Raw genomic sequence first — 20,686 nt, 5'->3', positions numbered from 1 at the left:
CGCGACCTGTACCAGGCCTGTTCATCTCCGCGAGTTTACATCGAAAACAAAACACGCACGATGCCCACCTACAGGATACTATTCGACAAGGCCTCACATACGAGCGAACATTGACTCACGCACGCGTATTCTTGTGTTCATACACAAGAATCGTTCGTTCCATCATTGGAAGAAAATAAAGAAAATGGTGTACTAAATACTGTGCAGTATTTAACTGCCTAAATAATAATAAAAACACAGAATGTACTTTTTTAAGTTGCCTCAAGACACTGAGAGGTAAATAAGTAGTTAATATTATTCATGATAATTCATGCTAAATCATGTATTTCCTCCGCCATTTTCCGCAGTTTGGCACCTCACGTCACATCATTTTACCGAAGTCAGCCCTATAGCTTCGGCGCAGTGCCGATCACTGACGTTTGTCAACAAAATGGTGCTTGACTCTTGAGACAGGCTAAATTACACCATATTGTTAATGACATTGAGCATACATTTTTTTAAATACCTTCGCGAAGTAAAACTTCTGTACGTAGTACTTATTATTATTCTGTGCCTGTACTTAGTATCTAGCTATCGGGGTCCAGGTTATCCTAAATATTGTTAACTTCTGTAACAACTGTCCGAGCGGAGCCCCGGCTGCGGCGTCACGTCCGCCCGCGTGGTGACGCACGCGGCTGTCCCTGTGACGTCACCTCGTGCTGCAGCGCCGCGTCCAGCGAGAGCGCCTTGCAGACGGCGGTGACGTACAGCAGCGCGGGCGTGGCGCCGGCGGGCAGCGCGTCCGAGCGGAGCCCCGGCTGTGACGTCACGTCCGCCCGCGTGGTGACGCACGCGGCTGTCCCTGTGACGTCACCTCGTGCTGCAGCGCCGCGTCCAGCGAGAGCGCCTTGCAGACGGCGGCGACGTACAGCAGCGCGGGCGTGGCGCCGGCGGGCAGCGCGTCCGAGCGGAGCCCCGGCTGTGACGTCACGTCCGCCCGCGTGGTGACGCACGCGGCTGTCCCTGTGACGTCACCTCGTGCTGCAGCGCCGCGTCCAGCGAGAGCGCCTTGCAGACGGCGGCGACGTACAGCAGCGCGGGCGTGGCGCCGGCGGGCAGCGCGTCCGAGCGGAGCCCCGGCTGTGACGTCACGTCCGCCCGCGTGGTGACGCACGCGGCTGTCCCTGTGACGTCACCTCGTGCTGCAGCGCCGCGTCCAGCGAGAGCGCCTTGCAGACGGCGGCGACGTACAGCAGCGCGGGCGTGGCGCCGGCGGGCAGCGCGTCCGAGCGGAGCCCCGGCTGTGACGTCACGTCCGCCCGCGTGGTGACGCACGCGGCTGTCCCTGTGACGTCACCTCGTGCTGCAGCGCCGCGTCCAGCGAGAGCGCCTTGCAGACGGCGGCGACGTACAGCAGCGCGGGCGTGGCGCCGGCGGGCAGCGCGTCCGAGCGGAGCCCCGGCTGCGGCGTCACGTCCGCCGCGCGTAGTGACGGCATGCGACTGTGGATCTTCTCTGTCACTCTATGAAAGGGAAGAAAGTTACAGGCTATTATTTTTTCAGACTTTAGGAACCCCCCGCACTAGCATCTTTCGAGGGTCATCGCTTGCGCAGGGTCGACGCGGCGCACCAACTCTATAACGCGTCGCCAATGCTGAGCGGCTGCCGAACGCGAGATCTACGCAGCACGCGCGGCGTCAACGCTGCGCAAGCGCTTCAAAAGCTGGCGAAACGCCGATACTGGAAAGACGCTAGTGTACGGGATCCCTTATTTACTACACAGGCAGTGCGGTAATGAAAAATAGCCCGTAAAATGATGTTTTGTATTATTTAAAGTTGTATCAGGTGTGACATAATTTTTATTCCGAAAAGCTTGTCCAGCTAAGTTGCTTAAGATTAATAGTGACACCGACACCGCAGTAGGACTACTGTTATGTAGTATCTGCACTGCTACTCACTGGAACAGTTTCTGAGCAATTTCTCCTTGTAGCAGCGCGGGCAGTCGCGCGGGTTCCGAGTACGCCGCGCTCAGGAAGCCGGCTATAGCTGCCGTGAACTGCTCACGCACTGCCGCTGGTAGGAACTGGGAGAGGTTCCACTGCATCGTTATTGAGCCGTCCTGGAAATAAAGACAGGGCCTACTGAACGACATAGAGTTCACAACAAATGTTTAGGTCTGGCCCACGAACTATGTCTTAAGCCCGGTTTCCACCAAGACCTGACAGAAAGAAATCTGATTGATTATTCAAAACATTTCTCTGCTCCGCTCCACCTTGGTGCAAACCGGACCTAAGTTTACAAGCTGATTTAAAGTTGATTAAGCATAACCAATAATCAACTGAAACTGACAAAGTCCAACCAATAAAGTCGAATAACATTGATTTGATACCAAAATATTTGAGAAAATGTAACTTTGATTGCAAAGTAACTAAAGATACTAAGGCTGAGTTGCACGACCTAACTTTAACGGTAACTATGACGATAACCGGTGCTTTTTGTGTTTGACAGATTTTTGACGTTTGTCAAAGTTAAAGTAAGATGGTGCAACCCACCCTACGATAGTTTAATCTTGGTTTGAGTAAATTTTTATCTTAAATATTTACAATTGCCAGTGTCGATTGGCGCGGAGAATACATACCTCGTCTTCCCCATTCTCTTCCGTCGAAGGCACTTGTGATGATCCAACTTCAACTAGTCCTTCAGGCAGTTTACCCTGAGGTAAAACAAAATCAATCATAAAATACTTCTTTCCTGAATCTTTTGCTGGGTGAATAAAATAAACAAGATTCTCTTTTGTTGCCTGCATATAAGAGAAAAGTAATACCTGTATTCCAGCGTGGTTGGCTTCGTCTAACCAGAGTAGGTAGGACCAGCACTGCTTGTATCGGATGTCGATTCCGTGGAAGAGTTCTTTGTTCCTGATGCTTTGCACCACGAACTCCACATAGCCTGATGGATGATAAATATGTCAGCTTTAACAAGTTTTTATTTTATGTTGAAGATTTAAGTAGGTATGTATAGTAATTAATTGAGGTATAACAACATGGTATCAATTCTGTCGCAACGGTCTCCAGACTAAAAAAATAAGTCATGATGATTAAGCAGAAACATCATCAGGTTTTTTAGTCTCAATTGCAGAAGGAAGACCCTTTTATTTACCAAAAGCAAATGGAAGATTCATGCCCGTTTTCACCATCAATCCCTAATTTTTAAGTGACCAATTTGAAAACAAAATTCCTGTTAAGCCCAGAACACACAGTGAAACGCATTTGCAACGAAACTGCAACTTCTAGTTACTTTTGAGTTGCATCTAAGTTTCTGCCATAGATTCCGTTGAGAGACCACACATGACGCGACCAGTTTGAAACCGGTTTGAAATGGTCGCGTGGCCTTATGTTTTACCATAGGGGTCACTTAAAATTAGAGATTGATGGTGAAAACGGGCGTCAGTCACCGCGCCCCACGCTGTGGTCAGTCGTGTTGGGAATTAGACGGATTAAACAAAATAAATCTCTCAAACACAGTAGTTAAGGTTCAAATTTACTCACCAATGCCATCAAGGACCGAATTCTTCTTAGTACACAACAGAATCTTGTTAAAATCCGCGTACACGATGAGCGAGCCCAATCGCTTGAACTCTGCTACCAGCATAAGGAACAACTTCTTCATCAAGTTGTATAGAGTTCGCCGCAGCGCTGGGTCGTATAACAGCGATGTAGGAGTCTTTAGCCACCTGACAAATAATATTTAAGTTGTTAACCGATAACTCTGTGACGCCATAGTATTGTAACGTTCATCATCATCATCATCATTTCAGCCATAGGACGTCCACTGCTGAACATAGGCCTCCCCCAATGCTTTCCATGTTGATCGATTGGTAGCGGCCTGCGTCCAGCGCTTCCCTGCTACCTTTACGATGTCGTCGGTCCACCTTGTAGGTGGACGTCCCACGCTGCGTTTTCCGGTACGCTACGTTACTAAGAATTTTTGTGAATTTTTTTGTCATTAAAAAACCGATAATCCGGTTTTGACTTTGAAAACCGTTTTCAAAAAGGTAAGAAAACCACTTTCACCGGTTTTTCGGTTTCAGTGAAACCGGTATTGTGACCCTATCTGCGCCGCCGTCGTAGCTCAACGACGCGTCGCCACCTAGAATCCTCTTTTTTGTTTTTTTATACACAACGACAACGTGGATGCTCTTGGCCTGTATCTCACCTGATGGTAAGTGATGATCAGGCCGAAGGTGAAAGCGAGCTTCACCCGGAATCCTCCCTATCGCGGTCACCGTCGCCTTACCCTTAGCTTTGCCAGTCGCAGCAAGCTACTTTATCTGTTCATTCATGTGTTACCTATAGAAATGTGAGATCTGGAAGTCGGCGAACACGTTCTTGTACTGCGTGACGTCACGCAGCCACGACGCGATCATGCCGCGCAGCACCTTGAAGGCGCCGCTCACCTGCGCCGCCTCGTCGTAGGTTAGGGACGCGTTGGCGCCTGTGATATAATGGTGATAGGTTTAGAAAATATTAACAATGATGGACTAAAAGTCATTCTTCAAAATTACTCGGCCACGAGAGTTACTTGGGTCAGGGTCGCTAAAAATTAATAAATTTGTATACGCTTTACGACGTCTCAGTAATATTTCGTCTACCGAAACTGCTATTTCTGCGTATCATGGTTATGTGTCGTCCCTACTCAACTACGGTACTTTGTTATGGGGTAACTCAGTTGATATAAACAAAGTTTTCATAGCACAAAAAAAATGTATAAGGGCAATTTGCAGAGCACATTTTTTGGAGTCTTGTAAACCCTTATTCTTACAACTTAAAATTTTACCATTACCATGCTTGTACATAAAACAAATGTGTATATTTGTAAAACAAAACCCTCAATATTTTGTTACAAGAGGCCAATATAAAAATAAGCAAACGAGACACCAAAATAGAATAATGTTTCCTAGCATAAGACTGCAATTATTTAAACGAAGCCCCTATTGTATGGCTATTAAAATATATAACAAGTTGCCTGAATTTTTTAAACTGTTGCCACTAGAGTTGTTTAAAAAAAAGGTCCATATCTGGCTTTTGAATAAATGCTATTACTCAGTACAAGAATACTTTGACGACAAATTATTATGACTAACAGACTATTTAATTTTCTCGACTAGAATTATTTATTGTAAAGCATGTTAATATAATCCATTGTAATAATAATCCTGACATTCAAACGCTGTAATTTATTATTGTTATTTTGTACTTACATTTTTTTTTCTCAATATTTGCATGACTAATTAAGTCAACATGTGGACATGCCAATTGTAATAATAATATCTTGTAAAACCACAGAATAATAATAAGTACTACGTAGTAAAACCATGTAAAAGCAAATAAATATTTCTGATTTCTGATTTCTGCTACATAAAAGCTGCTATTGAAACCCGTTCATCATCATCATTGGTAGCCTGCATCCAGCGCCTTCTTGCTACCTTTATGAGGTCCTCGGTCCACATTGTGAGTGGACGTTTTCCGGTACGTGGCCTCCACTCCAGAACCTTGCTGCCCCATCGGCCGTTAGTTCTGTGTACTGAATCATTCCTAATGTCAAATGGGTTATGTTGAAAACTTCTTTAGGGCCTTGCCACACTGGCGGATTGCAAGCGTTTTCTGGGCGGAGCAGCGGCGCGGTGTGGTACCTCGGAACACACCGCGGCATTTTGCAAGCATTTTGGAGACCGCGGCGTGCCTGGCGCTCCGCTTGCAATCCGCCATTGTGGCAAGACCCTTACGAAGTGGCCTTCTGCCTAATGCAGCGTTAACGGCCAGCACGTCGCTCTCTAGTCCGCGCACAGTGCAGGCGCCGCGTGAGTGCAGCGCGCTAGTTACCGGTGTGGTGCAGCGCCTGCTGGATGCTGGCGTGCTGCGCGCCGAAGGAGGTGGCGGCGCTGGTGCCCTCGGCCTGCAGCACGTGCTGCGCTTGTAGCAGCGCGCACACGGCCAGCGCGTCGCTCTCTAGTCCGCGCACAGTGCAGGCGCCGCGTGAGTGCAGCGCGCTAGTTACCGGTGTGGTGCAGCGCCTGCTGGATGCTGGCGTGCTGCGCGCCGAAGGAAGTGGCGGCGCTGGTGCCCTCGGCCTGCAGCACGTGCTGCGCTTGTAGCAGCGCGCACACGGCCAGCGCGTCGCTCTCTAGTCCGCGCACAGTGCAGGCGCCGCGTGAGTGCAGCGCGCTAGTTACCGGTGTGGTGCAGCGCCTGCTGGATGCTGGCGTGCTGCGCGCCGAAGGAGGTGGCGGCGCTGGTGCCCTCGGCCTGCAGCACGTGCTGCGCTTGTAGCAGCGCGCACACGGCCAGCGCGTCGCTCTCTAGTCCGCGCACAGTGCAGGCGCCGCGTGAGTGCAGCGCGCTAGTTACCGGTGTGGTGCAGCGCCTGCTGGATGCTGGCGTGCTGCGCGCCGAAGGAGGTGGCGGCGCTGGTGCCCTCGGCCTGCAGCACGTGCTGCGCTTGTAGCAGCGCGCACACGGCCAGCGCGTCGCTCTCTAGTCCGCGCACAGTGCAGGCGCCGCGTGAGTGCAGCGCGCTAGTTACCGGTGTGGTGCAGCGCCTGCTGGATGCTGGCGTGCTGCGCGCCGAAGGAGGTGGCGGCGCTGGTGCCCTCGGCCTGCAGCACGTGCTGCGCTTGTAGCAGCGCGCACACGGCCAGCGCGTCGCTCTCTAGTCCGCGCACAGTGCAGGCGCCGCGTGAGTGCAGCGCGCTAGTTACCGGTGTGGTGCAGCGCCTGCTGGATGCTGGCGTGCTGCGCGCCGAAGGAGGTGGCGGCGCTGGTGCCCTCGGCCTGCAGCACGTGCTGCGCTTGTAGCAGCGCGCACACGGCCAGCGCGTCGCTCTCTAGTCCGCGCACAGTGCAGGCGCCGCGTGAGTGCAGCGCGCTAGTTACCGGTGTGGTGCAGCGCCTGCTGGATGCTGGCGTGCTGCGCGCCGAAGGAGGTGGCGGCGCTGGTGCCCTCGGCCTGCAGCACGTGCTGCGCTTGTAGCAGCGCGCACACGGCCAGCGCGTCGCTCTCTAGTCCGCGCACAGTGCAGGCGCCGCGTGAGTGCAGCGCGCTAGTTACCGGTGTGGTGCAGCGCCTGCTGGATGCTGGCGTGCTGCGCGCCGAAGGAGGTGGCGGCGCTGGTGCCCTCGGCCTGCAGCACGTGCTGCGCTTGTAGCAGCGCGCACACGGCCAGCGCGTCGCTCTCTAGTCCGCGCACAGTGCAGGCGCCGCGTGAGTGCAGCGCGCTAGTTACCGGTGTGGTGCAGCGCCTGCTGGATGCTGGCGTGCTGCGCGCCGAAGGAGGTGGCGGCGCTGGTGCCCTCGGCCTGCAGCACGTGCTGCGCTTGTAGCAGCGCGCACACGGCCAGCGCGTCGCTCTCTAGTCCGCGCACAGTGCAGGCGCCGCGTGAGTGCAGCGCGCTAGTTACCGGTGTGGTGCAGCGCCTGCTGGATGCTGGCGTGCTGCGCGCCGAAGGAGGTGGCGGCGCTGGTGCCCTCGGCCTGCAGCACGTGCTGCGCTTGTAGCAGCGCGCACACGGCCAGCGCGTCGCTCTCTAGTCCGCGCACAGTGCAGGCGCCGCGTGAGTGCAGCGCGCTAGTTACCGGTGTGGTGCAGCGCCTGCTGGATGCTGGCGTGCTGCGCGCCGAAGGAGGTGGCGGCGCTGGTGCCCTCGGCCTGCAGCACGTGCTGCGCTTGTAGCAGCGCGCACACGGCCAGCGCGTCGCTCTCTAGCTCCACGCACACGGTGTTGTAGGCGCCACTCGCGTTGTGCGTGCAGCCGGATAGTTCCTCCACTTCGCTCACTAGTCTGTTGAAACGATGTCATTTTGTTCATGCTTTATTCAGTTTTATTTCGAGTTTAGTCAGTGACAGTATGTGGCTAAGTTCAGAGAGATTCTAAATTATTACATAGGTACCGTTTACCGTTTTTTTCCCGTCACCTGTGTTATTCAATTCATTAAATCAATGTAGTATGTATACGCGCCAAACCTATATATTTGACGTTGCTGCGTAAACTGACACTCAAATATACTAGCATCGCACAGTATACACTCTTTCATTGTCAACTCCCGGTCCCCACATTACATGGCGACCCTGCCAGTGCTGCCTTAGGGCAGTGCTGTGCAATTAAATAACGAATTAATTGGTGTTTATATAAATGGACTAAAATGAAGTAAAATCAGTGAAGAATCGGAATAAGAAGTGAATATGAAGAACAAGTGAAATAAATGGAATGTCGGAGAATTTTAAGAAGATCTAAAACTAAGAAAAATGGAAATGCTGGCTGCCGGGCGTAGATGGTGCCAGATAGAGGTTTGGTGATGTGCTGGGCGCTGGGAGAGTTCGAGTCAGATGTTGGTTAATTGCTGGCTGCTGGGAGAGTTCGTGTCAAGGTGATGAGTGCTGCCGGGTGATAAAACTCGAGCAAGAAAGGCATTATCGGAAACATCAAGTAATATTAATTTTACATTCGAATCATTAAATATTTTTAAATCATTTTTATGACTAATTGCTTATATAATTCACAGTCATGTGGCCACTGTGTAATTATTTGGTGTCATTTTTTTTAGAAAATAAGAATTTAACGTAGAAGGGTCAAATTAAGTAAGTAATTTTGAAGTCTGAATAATGTCGAAAATTATAACATTATTAATACATTTTTAAATATTTTATATTAATTTGCAGTTTACTTCATCAAATATAAATTTCAATACTTTTAAAAGAAATTGGTTAAAGACTTTATCTATTAATTATTCATTGTAATGAATTTTGTTTGCTTAATTAAAAGAGTTTTAATTGAAGATTTAATATCACTAGAATTGGTATTTGAAATTATTCATTTCACATAATTTTTTTTAAATATTGGTTGTCAGTATAATTTTCAGTGGTAACAATAAATATTTATGTAGAGTCAATTAAGTTTTAAATTTTAAAATGTGCTGTCTTGTGAATGTTTTATTACATAATTCTCTGTTTTGATTTATTAATGGCAAAGAATTTTATACATTAATCAAGGTTAAGCATTTTCAAATCGTAATTTCAACTATTGGAAATTAATTTTATCAAAGTACCTAAGTAAGTGTCGAGCTATTTGCGGTTCACATTCGTCAGCGAATTCCTTCGTAGTCATTGTACTGTTTCGTTAGTTGGTTTTAAATTTCATTATTTCTGTGCCAAATAACTGATAAAAATATTTTTATGTGCATAGCATTATTTGTATTTTTCAAGACGATACATTTAAAGTTAAACATTATATTTTCAATTGAAATTTCAAACAGTTTTAATTCTTCAATTTTATTTCTTATATCTTTGTAATAAATGTGCAAAAACGTACTTATTTTTTTAGTAAATTCAAATAACTCTATGACTTATTTAAGATACCTAGCAGAGATTTAGTTGTAATTTACAAGAATCTTTATAGTGCATTGAGCAATTTCTACCAGTCAACTTTTCATTTCATTACTTTAAATATTCTATTTGAATGAAATTATACATTTTAATTTAATAAATTGTATCGATTTGATATAGCTAAACTACTTGATATTTTAACGAATGACTATTTAAAAAAATAATGTAAATGTAAGTTACTCTAAATACAGCGTTTATTAACTTTGTTCAGTTTATCATGATTTATCTAAAAATCAAAGTAAATAATTAATTATGATTATCATTGTTCAACATTTTAACTCGATCAGATTTTTTTTTTTCAATTTAACTTTTAACACCTCTGTAACGTTTTATTTACAATAATAGATTATTTTACAATTTAGACTTTGACAGTATTTGGTTTTTACTAATAAATAAAGAGTACTTAAATCATGGCAATTAAAGCTAGACCAATGCCTGTAAATTCTTTAACACTTTATTTTTTTTTTTGTTAATTTCAAATTTTTCGAGATACCTACTACATATTATTTGATTTTGTTTCATACATAATTATTATCAGGATTAGATAATACACTTGAAATTTAATTTAATTCTCATTTTTGTTAAATTCGTAGCTACAGTATAGGTATTACATATTTTTTATTTACTGTATCACTTTCTTTTAAATACATAATAGGACATTTAAATTATTAACATAATTTATGATTACGAGCCAGTACTATTGTTAAAGTATTTAAAAAAAAAAAAAAAACAGCATATTATTTCGAATAAAACATGAATTTTTATTAAAGAAAACTTATTTGTAATAATAAAAAGTATTCCATAACTTGAATACTTATTTTGACTTATATTCAGAAACTTTAATAGTAACTTTCTTATTAATTTGATTGACAGTGTTAATATTTCACATAAAATATTTTTGAGACTTTTATCTTGTAACGCATTTTAAATATTGCAATGTATGTTATAAAGGATTTTTCGATTTTTATAATTAATTGTATATTCACATAGTTCACAACTTCAGATAGTCGTATTGCGCAATAATTGCATTACCTACTTACAAGACTGCACGTGTAACCGCATCAGCATTTTTGGTTAGCGACGTTCATCAGAAAGTAATATGAAGCTATACCTTAGTGGGAAAGCAATGAACAACAGATATTGTAACATAATAACTTGTTTGCCTGACATCATTTTATCAGTTCTTTAGAATTAGTTGTTTAATGAAATCTTAAACGTTAACATATTTGGAACAAGCTAAATACGTAGAATGATTTTGTTTGATAGTTATCAAGTTTTGTTTTATAGTGGGTTCCTAATACTACAGAAAGATTTACTTTTGAAAACTTTTGATGAGATAGATGGATTTATTTTTTGTATTACGAGAGAGAAATTAGAAATCAGATTTTGAATAGTTTTGGCAGATTGAAAGTACGAATGTATTAAAAAGCTTTTGTAACAATAGAGTGCATTAGTTACATTCGAATGAACGATGTGAAAAAGGAATGTGAAATAAATGGATGTTAAGGATTATGTTATGTGATTGTGATAGATTGTTTTGATTGTAGAATGGAAAGTATTATTTTAAAAATAGGGAATACTTTAGTAGAGATATTTTGTAACACTAGTGGAATGATCAACCACAAGTAAACAAAATCATTTATGCTAAAGAATTCAAACGTTTGATTTTATTGTTTGGAATTGAATGTTTATGAAAGGGAAATAATTATGTTGTAAAGGTAATTATGGCAAAAAAAGGAGGTACAAAACGACGTCGAATCCTTCAGTTTGATCATGGTGTAAACGAGATTTCTCTGTGTAAGCTGTTGGAGGTCAAAAATACCTTAAAAGAGGACTCGTTTATATAAAATAAGGGCACAAGGTACTGTCAAGGGAATCAGATCCTTCATTTGATCATGGTGTAGACGAGTTTCTCTCCGTGAAAATAGTTGGAGATCGAGTGATCTTAAAACATGACCCTTAATAAGTCTATGCATAGCAACAAAGACTAAAATGTCTTATAAAAAGTCGACTATAAAATAAACAGACTGTACCTAAAATAAAATAAATAAAAAAGTGTTATGAATAAAAAATAGAGCTGGCCAGCCTAAATAAATAATATGTGTCCATATACCCAATAAGAGGTAATAAATAAATAAATAAAAATAGTACCTACCTAAATAAGTGACTATGCCAAGTAAGAGAGATATTATTATGCCCAAGAGGTAATAAATATAGGAGAATGTAAGAAAGATTATGTTTATTGAGATGTGTTTAAAAAAAAAAAAAAGTTAAGATTGTTAGCAAAGTGCCTGTGTTAAATATGGAAAGTATAGCCTGACCAGGAACATAAAAACCCTGGCATAGAGGCGCGACAATTGCATTTTATAGTGCAACACTGAGTACAGTCTTACCTGTGTTAAATTAATTGGCTAACTTTATGTATCAGGATTCAGGATTACGGGCTAATTTGATATTTTCATAAATTAACGAAAAAATATTATTAAAGGTAACCTGGTTTAAATAAATTAAATGAAACCATCAATCGAGCTAGTAGGATTTATTTTATTAATCATGAATAATCAAATTCAGAACTTGAATATTCAACTGCAATGTCTGCTCATGAACGCATCAAACTCGGTACTTCTTTCCCAATTCCATAAAATTCAACATTTAGAAAGCGACAAAAAAATTTAAAATAGGTAGTTGAAACAAACCACAGCTAATTTTCATAGTGGACTGTACTGTACGATAAACATGTCAGTCAATTTGACAACCTTTGTCGGAAACATTATTCAATGAAAATATTGTCCGAACCCTTAGTATTTCTCTTCGACAAATACTTTAACACATTGTGAACCACTTCTTTCACGACTATAAAAAGATTTTAGCAATTTAATTCACAAAATCAATTGCGCACATTTAAAATAAAGTTTGTTTACACTTTGACAGCAATAGACTGACATGCAAGGTGACATGTCAATGAAGTTTTCAGTTACTGTTGCCATTAAAAGAAATTAGTACCATTAGTTTTCCGCAACATGGCGAGGGTTTTTATGTTCCTGGTCAGGCTATAAATGGTATATTTGTTTATTTTTTGTTTAGATAAAATTTTGAAGTCATGGAACTGATATAATAATAATTATGTTTTAACATTATTTGTAGTATTGATAAAATTTGAGAATAATGTTTATGTAATTGATTAAATGATAATGTTCAACATCAAAATATTTCTTTAGGTTCCCACTATACTGTTTTGTCGATATCGATGGATATTGACGATATTGAGTTTAGAAAGACTGAATTAAAGTAGTAAATTTTAATCTGTAGAATCTATTATTATTATATCAAGGAAAAAACTGGCACAACTGAAAATGCAATATTATGTGTAATGTGTTTTTTATAAATTAGGAAAAAGTAAATAATTAATTTGACCCAACTACTGTAATATGTAACACTTTAAGTACTTAATATATTTTAAATTCTGTAGATCGTAAGTAAGAAAACTTTGCGATGTATAATTTTTGTGGCGATATTTTCATGGTACCTATGTAGGTATCTAAATTTACTATTGAAACAGAAACCTTGTAATTACTATTTGAATTGGAATTTATAGTTTTGTATATCTAACAATTACTTTCTTTAAAATTTAAATATTGTCTGTTTCGTAATAATTTGGAAGTAATGAAATTATTTTACAACATCTAAATATTTAATTTATACTGTAACATCTTTAAAAATCTGTTTTTCTGTCTGTGTAGATTGTTATGTTTGATAGTCAAAAAATTATCCTATTTAAATATCAGTTTATGTGGAATTTTCTAAATTAGTCAACTCATTTATGTATTTTTTTTTTCTCTAAAAATATGAATGTTAAAAAAAAAAAATGTGGTCTGAAAACTTTTAGACTTTTTCATGTTCAATTACTTTTTACAAAATTATGGTTTGTAATGAAAATTATGATCATTTGAAATTAGATTTTTTTTCTCTTAATGTATTTTTGATATTTTGTTTTGAACTGTTGTAACTAAATTTAATGTTTGAAAAAATATTGTAAACCAATTTTTTCTTTTAAAAAGGGGGGAGGTGTAGTATGTATACGCGCCAAACCTATATATTTGACGTTGCTGCGTAAACTGACACTCAAATATACTAGCATCGCACAGTATACACTCTTTCATTGTCAACTCCCGGTCCCCACATTACATCAAGTTGGCTCGCCCTGAAGTGGATACACGCGACTTATGACGTGGGATTTCCCTGCTACTTACCGCATTGCTGGACGCAGGCCGCTACCAACCGGGTAACATGGAAAGCATTGGGTGAGGCCTATGTTCAGCAGTGGACGTCCTATGGCTGAGATGATGATGATGATGAGTACTTACCGGTTGTCGTCAGTCTCCCTCCCGCCCAGATCGGGGCGCTCGAGGTTGGAACACCACAGTACGAAGTTGTGCTTGACCAGGTGCCGCGCGTAGAACAGGTCCGCGCCGAACAGCGTCGGGTCCGCCGGCATGTTGCCTAATGGTACGTGGAAATATCTGCCGGAGGAGAAGATAAGTCACTATTTATGACCACATGTATTGCAAAATGGAGCAAATCACACACAAAACTTGAAATTACCGAACCGGTCATCTTGAAATTGAAACGTTATCATTTTGGCGATTTTGTCACTAAAGTTCTGTTATGTCAAAACCTCAGCGAGGCTTTAAATGTGCTCCGGACACATGTCCGGAGTACACATATTATGCTGTAAAATTTCTGTTGCGTCACTCCTCTTGCATTGCTCCACTACTGCTTACTCAGTTAAGAACTAAAGGTGACTGCGGTCTAAAGAATATAGCCTTGAGCCTCATTGACGACGTCAGTACATTACATACAACTACCCATACACTTTGGAGAACACCGCCTCTTTTTACTGTTGTCCTATGCTCATTTATCTGTTCAAAAAGACACAAAAAAGGCTAAAAGGCCTGTTGTACACACCTGCACTGCTCCACAGTCAGCTGTAGCGCGGCCTCAAGACTCAAGTAGTGGCGCACGATTGCACGCGCGCCGACCCGCTGCCATTCTAGCGTGTTGTAAAGTGTTTCTACGTCACGCACGTGTAAAGGCACCAGAGGGAAATCCGATAGACCTGTAAAAAGTAATTGTTTAGTCAAGTTTTTAACACACATTTTCATTATAACTGAACAATTAGATATTTGGCACAACAATCAATTGACATACTTTTTAAGAGCTATCAAAACTCACCAATCCCATATACACTCGCGAGCAAAAGTATGGAATCACCCTATTTGTTATGAACGATCGTAAGAACTAAACTAGATCGTAAGTGCCTTTTCACACGTTCCGGTTGCCGGCTATCCGGCGCCGGGTACCCGGTGGTGAAGTGTATGGGCATGGTACGTAGCTTTCACATGTTCCGGCGTAATTAACCCGGCAAGCGGTCGCCGGGTGCGCGCCGGATCCACCACTGTACGTCCGGTCGCCGGGCATCGGTTAGCCGGCGGCCGAACTGACAGTGGTGTATGGAACACGCAACTAGCTTTCACACGCGCCGGCCGGTCAGTCGTCCAGGTACAGTCTGCGAGAGTTGCAGTTTCTCATTTTTGTATCCTGACGTTGCAAAGAGTTCTTCAAACGGTTATGTAATTCATCAAAAGTAGTTGTACTTGAAAAACCTGTCTTCATGTGCTCGTAGATCTGGGAATAATGTATAGAATGCACCTAATGCTTCTCTTTTCATATTAATTGTATGAACCCAATAATTTCTTGATATTTCTTTCCGGCGCAGATATTTTCGTCTTCGATATTTTTTTTTTTTTTTTATGCATAACAAGGCAGGTATTTGATCACAATCGCACCTGATGTTAAGTGGGATGCAGTCTAGGATATAAAAGCCACATTGCAATTATTTGTTCACGGTCCATCTTTGAAAGTATGAAATGAACGAGACTGTACTCTTGTCGGCTCTCTAGTCGATACTGCCGTCATCAACCGGGGCGTGTGAAAGCTCATTTGACGCCGGGTAGCCGGCGCCGGTTAGCCGGCAACCGGGACGTGTGAAAAGGCACTAATGGTGACATATTTGTCAACTACCCAACTGCTCCATTTAAAGATTTATGGTTTCAAGAAACTAATTTTCATGGGCGTATAATAGCTAAAGACTGATTGAATAATTTAACAAGCAGGTCTAATTTTCACAAGTGCAGAAGTTTGCAAAGTGGCTCTTTGAAAACAACATAAGGTGCAGGCTAGTTATAACACTCACCAGGCATAAGCGCCATGAGCGCGGGCGTGGACAACGCAGCCTGGATAGCCAGCAGCGTGGGACCACACTTCTCGTCGCGGTACTACAAGGCTCGCTGGACCCCGCGCCATACTGCGCGCGCTTCTGTTTCTACCGTCACTTACCTTAGTAGAACCAACATAAGGTATGGCTAGTTATAACACTCACCAGGCATAAGCGCCATGAGCGCGGGCGTGGACAACGCAGCCTGGATAGCCAGCAGCGTGGGACCACACTTCTCGTCGCGGTACTACAAGGCTCGCTGGACCCCGCGCCATACTGCGCGCGCTTCTGTTTCTACCGTCACTTACCTTAGTAGAACCAACAGAAGGTATGGCTAGTTATAACACTCACCAGGCATAAGCGCCATGAGCGCGGGCGTGGACAACGCAGCCTGGATAGCCAGCAGCGTGGGACCACACTTCTCGTCGCGGTACTACAAGGCTCGCTGGACCCCGCGCCATACTGCGCGCGCTTCTGTTTCTACCGTCACTTACCTTAGTAGAACCAACAGAAGGTATGGCTAGTTATAACACTCACCAGGCATAAGCGCCATGAGCGCGGGCGTGGACAACGCAGCCTGGATAGCCAGCAGCGTGGGACCACACTTCTCGTCGCGGTACTACAAGGCTCGCTGGACCCCGCGCCATACTGCGCGCGCTTCTGTTTCTACTGTCACTTCCCACTTTAGTAGAACCAACATAAGGTAAGGCTAGTTATAACACTCACCAGGCATAAGCGCCATGAGCGCGGGCGTGGACAACGCAGCCTGGATAGCCAGCAGCGTCGGGCCGCACTTCTCGTCGCGGTACTACAAGGCTCGCTGGACCCCGCGCCATACTGCGCGCGCTTCTGTTTCTACTGTCACTTACCTTAGTAGAACCAACATAAGGTGCAGGCTAGTTATAGCACTCACCAGGCATAAGCGCCATGAGCGCGGGCGTGGACAACGCAGCCTGGATAGCCAGCAGCGTGGGACCACACTTCTCGTCGCGGTACTACAAGGCTCGCTGGACCCCGCGCCATACTGCGCGCGCTTCTGTTTCTACTGTCACTTACCTTAGTAGAACCAACATAAGGTGCAGGCTAGTTATAGCACTCACCAGGCATAAGCGCCATGAGCGCGGGCGTGGACAACGCAGCCTGGATAGCCAGCAGCGTGGGACCACACTTCTCGTCGCGGTAACGCTGCAAGGCTCGCTGGACCCCGCGCCATACTGCGCGCGCTTCTGTTTCTACTGTCACTTACCTTAGTAGAACCAACATAAGGTGCAGGCTAGTTATAGCACTCACCAGGCATAAGCGCCATGAGCGCGGGCGTGGACAACGCAGCCTGGATAGCCAGCAGCGTGGGACCACACTTCTCGTCGCGGTAACGCTGCAAGGCTCGCTGGACCCCGCGCCATACCGCGCGCGCTTCTGTTTCTACTGTCACTTCCCATGTTAGTTCTGCGCCGGGTAGGGTGCTTTCGTCGGTGCCGAGGTTTATTCTATGAAAAAGAAAGAACCATTTTCAAATAGGCATAATAGTGACAGTGCTGAAACTTGCATTTTTAACTTGAGGCAGTATTATAACAAAAACAATACCACAGGCAAAAAAGTTACAGGGTCAAATAACATTTTAAGAATCGTGTAGGTTATGTTTGATTCAAATAATGCTGCCCTAGAGCTAAGATAGTAAATTGAAATTTGTTTTTTAAATTAACGGAAAATCTGTCATGAACATCAGACTAAACAAGCGGGAAGGAGGCGGGCGCGTCTAGCCTGGCCAAGCATTAAGTCCCCATGTAAATCTTTGGACATTTTACACTGCGCTTCTAGTCCCAAACTAAGCAAAGCTTGTACTATGGGTACTAGACAACGGATATAAACATACTTAAATACTTTTTTTTTTGTAAATACATACTTATTATACATAGAACACACCCAGTCCAATACAAACAAATATTATGTTCATGCACACAAATGTTTGTACTGTGCGGGAATCGAACCCGCTACCTCCGGAATAGTAGTGCGTTTCGAACCACTACACCAAACGGCCGACGTTAATAAATTAATAGTTTAAAAAACTAAAAACACGCTTTTAAAAACACCAACATGATGACGATAATGATGAGGTTTACAAAGCTTATTATAATTTCATTATGTATGATTGAATTTACAATAGAAAACTTACTTGGCACTCCGCTCTGTAGTGTACAGCGTGTTCATATTAGGCACCTGGTTGGTTTTGACCGTGTCGAGTACAAAGATATACCCGCGCTTGACAGGACCTAGAATTAGCGCCCACATACTCCGGCTAGAATTGAGCGCCGCATGTTGGTAGAGATAGATATGTTTCACTGGTGATACGCCGTCCTAATAAAAACAATTGCTACTTTATTACAATACGTCTATGATCTAAATTGCAAGAGATGAACCAATAAAAAACTGAGTTGTGAATATGAATTTAGGTAAACACCAGCTAGAAGACCTGATAGTATGGAAAATCAGCTACTTAAAGAAAATGGTGAAACTTACTACTTTTTGTAAATAAGGCTGATGTGCAACACTCTTGAACTGTAACTGACTCAGTGTGAATGAATCCATATTGTTTGATCCGAATTGAATTAGTCTGCAACAAATGATATATGTTTAAACACTTTAATATCCAAACATAAAAAAGTTAAAGGTCATACCTACAAGCAAGATAAAATGCAAACCATCAGCTTAAAATAAGGTCTTACCGTCTCGCCTCTTTTTGATCCACAGCGCAAATACATCCCAGCTGCACGAGTACTCGGAACTCTAAGCTCATCTGCGTCTCGTAGATGCCCTCGATTTCTGGGGTTGACAGTTCACCCATTAGCTCCCTGAAAAATAAAGTTTCTTATAATGTTTTTTCAATATCTTAGGCCGTATGCTTAAACTGGTGTGGGCGTAGGCACGCGTCTGTATCGAGAAATAGTATGCGGCGTAGTATGGCGCGAACTCGTGTGATGGGTTTCCATACGCGCGGCGCAGTTGCGGAGCGCAGGCCAGCTATGGACGGCGCGCGCTTCGTACACTCACGCAAGCCCTTAGGAACTATGAGTAGGCGTGAGGTAGTCCATCAGGTAAGCAAGATATGTATGTGTTTATGCAAGGACTTGGTTCACCACAATAGTCCGACGGTCGACGGGGATATAATTTCTCGAACGAAATGGCCAATCCGAAAAAAGAATAACGCCTGTACTGCCCACGCGCTGGTTCCCTATGAAGACGCGCGGCACTGTGCGCTCGCCTGGTGCATCAGCTGCCGCTAGTGACTCACTCTTGGTGCTCCCGGTACAGCTGCTCGGGCACGCAGTACTGGTAGAGGTGCAGCGCGGGGTGCGCGCGCGGCAGCACTCGCGAGCACTTGCGCCAGTACTGCCCACGCGCTGGTGCCCTATGAAGACGCGCGGCACTGTGCGCTCGCCTGGTGCATCAGCTGCCGCTAGTGACTCACTCTTGGTGCTCCCGGTACAGCTGCTCGGGCACGCAGTACTGGTAGAGGTGCAGCGCGGGGTGCGCGCGCGGCAGCACTCGCGAGCACTTGCGCCAGTACTGCCCACGCGCTGGTGCCCTATGAAGACGCGCGGCACTGTGCGCTCGCCTGGTGCATCAGCTGCCGCTAGTGACTCACTCTTGGTGCTCCCGGTACAGCTGCTCGGGCACGCAGTACTGGTAGAGGTGCAGCGCGGGGTGCGCGCGCGGCAGCACTCGCGAGCACTTGCGCCAGTACTGCCCACGCGCTGGTGCCCTATGAAGACGCGCGGCACTGTGCGCTCGCCTGGTGCATCAGCTGCCGCTAGTGACTCACTCTTGGTGCTCCCGGTACAGCTGCTCGGGCACGCAGTACTGGTAGAGGTGCAGCGCGGGGTGCGCGCGCGGCAGCACTCGCGAGCACTTGCGCCAGTACTGCCCACGCGCTGGTGCCCTATGAAGACGCGCGGCACTGTGCGCTCGCCTGGTGCATCAGCTGCCGCTAGTGACTCACTCTTGGTGCTCCCGGTACAGCTGCTCGGGCACGCAGTACTGGTAGAGGTGCAGCGCGGGGTGCGCGCGCGGCAGCACTCGCGAGCACTTGCGCCAGTACTGCCCACGCGCTGGTGCCCTATGAAGACGCGCGGCACTGTGCGCTCGCCTGGTGCATCAGCTGCCGCTAGTGACTCACTCTTGGTGCTCCCGGTACAGCTGCTCGGGCACGCAGTACTGGTAGAGGTGCAGCGCGGGGTGCGCGCGCGGCAGCACTCGCGAGCACTTGCGCCAGTACTGCCCACGCGCTGGTTCCCTATGAAGACGCGCGGCACTGTGCGCTCGCCTGGTGCATCAGCTGCCGCTAGTGACTCACTCTTGGTGCTCCCGGTACAGCTGCTCGGGCACGCAGTACTGGTAGAGGTGCAGCGCGGGGTGCGCGCGCGGCAGCACTCGCGAGCACTTGCGCCAGTACTGCCCGCTGTCGGCGGCGCGGCCAACGCGCTGATTCACGTAGAAGATGCGAGGTACTGTCAGCTTGATTTGGTGGAGCTCGCTGCCTACTAATGCCCATAGCTTGAATAAACCGGGCTCTGCTGTCTCAGCCACCTAATATAACATAGCTTGTTTCAATAACTGGATCCATACCGCCCCGATCGCGCGAGGCACTAGGTGCAGCGTGATCGGAGCGTGCTGCATGGTCCGGGGTGGATCCGGCTAATATCGCTCCAGTACACGACACCGTATGCGGCGCGGTGGCAGGCTTTACGCGTCCCATAATTTATCCAGTGTAGAGGACCAGCGGCGGTACAGTGTCGGAACGGTAGTGGTGGCATCGTGTACAGAAGCGCACTCATCACATTTCCCAACCATAAACTTAGCAGAAATTGAACATTGGAAAAGTAAACCATAATATATCATCGCGTCATCATTTCAGATAAAGGACGTCCACTGACTAATTAACATAGACATCCCCAACGATTTCTAGATCTGCCTTAATAGATATCTCGTAAAACACA

The 20,686-nt window shown here is 45.2% G+C and overlaps 1 protein-coding gene across 1 annotated transcript in view; it reads right to left on the bottom strand.

Annotated features, from left to right (window-relative positions):
* Positions 1-20,686, bottom strand: part of LOC135080853 (DNA polymerase epsilon catalytic subunit 1) — a 40,016-nt gene that overhangs the window by 4,046 nt on the left and 15,284 nt on the right. Inside the window, exons 25-43 of the mRNA XM_063975580.1 lie at positions 20,044-20,276; positions 18,416-18,541; positions 18,210-18,303; positions 17,866-18,047; positions 16,983-17,179; positions 16,793-16,933; positions 16,187-16,212; positions 15,672-15,753; positions 14,384-14,534; positions 13,783-13,938; positions 7,612-7,817; positions 4,329-4,473; positions 3,528-3,712; positions 2,804-2,928; positions 2,618-2,692; positions 1,938-2,098; positions 1,337-1,502; positions 1,176-1,280; positions 693-1,007 (exon numbers count right to left, since the gene is read on the bottom strand). Of these exons, the coding sequence (XP_063831650.1) occupies positions 693-1,007; positions 1,176-1,280; positions 1,337-1,502; positions 1,938-2,098; positions 2,618-2,692; positions 2,804-2,928; positions 3,528-3,712; positions 4,329-4,473; positions 7,612-7,817; positions 13,783-13,938; positions 14,384-14,534; positions 15,672-15,753; positions 16,187-16,212; positions 16,793-16,933; positions 16,983-17,179; positions 17,866-18,047; positions 18,210-18,303; positions 18,416-18,541; positions 20,044-20,276 (2,871 nt within the window). The remainder of the gene's footprint in view (positions 1-692; positions 1,008-1,175; positions 1,281-1,336; positions 1,503-1,937; positions 2,099-2,617; positions 2,693-2,803; positions 2,929-3,527; positions 3,713-4,328; positions 4,474-7,611; positions 7,818-13,782; positions 13,939-14,383; positions 14,535-15,671; positions 15,754-16,186; positions 16,213-16,792; positions 16,934-16,982; positions 17,180-17,865; positions 18,048-18,209; positions 18,304-18,415; positions 18,542-20,043; positions 20,277-20,686) is intronic.

Source organism: Ostrinia nubilalis, chromosome 18 (genome assembly GCF_963855985.1).
Source record: "Ostrinia nubilalis chromosome 18, ilOstNubi1.1, whole genome shotgun sequence".
Lineage (NCBI taxonomy): Eukaryota > Metazoa > Arthropoda > Insecta > Lepidoptera > Crambidae > Ostrinia > Ostrinia nubilalis.
The sequence above is the reverse complement of the archived record's forward strand: the minus strand, read 5'-3'. Positions and strand labels throughout refer to the sequence as shown.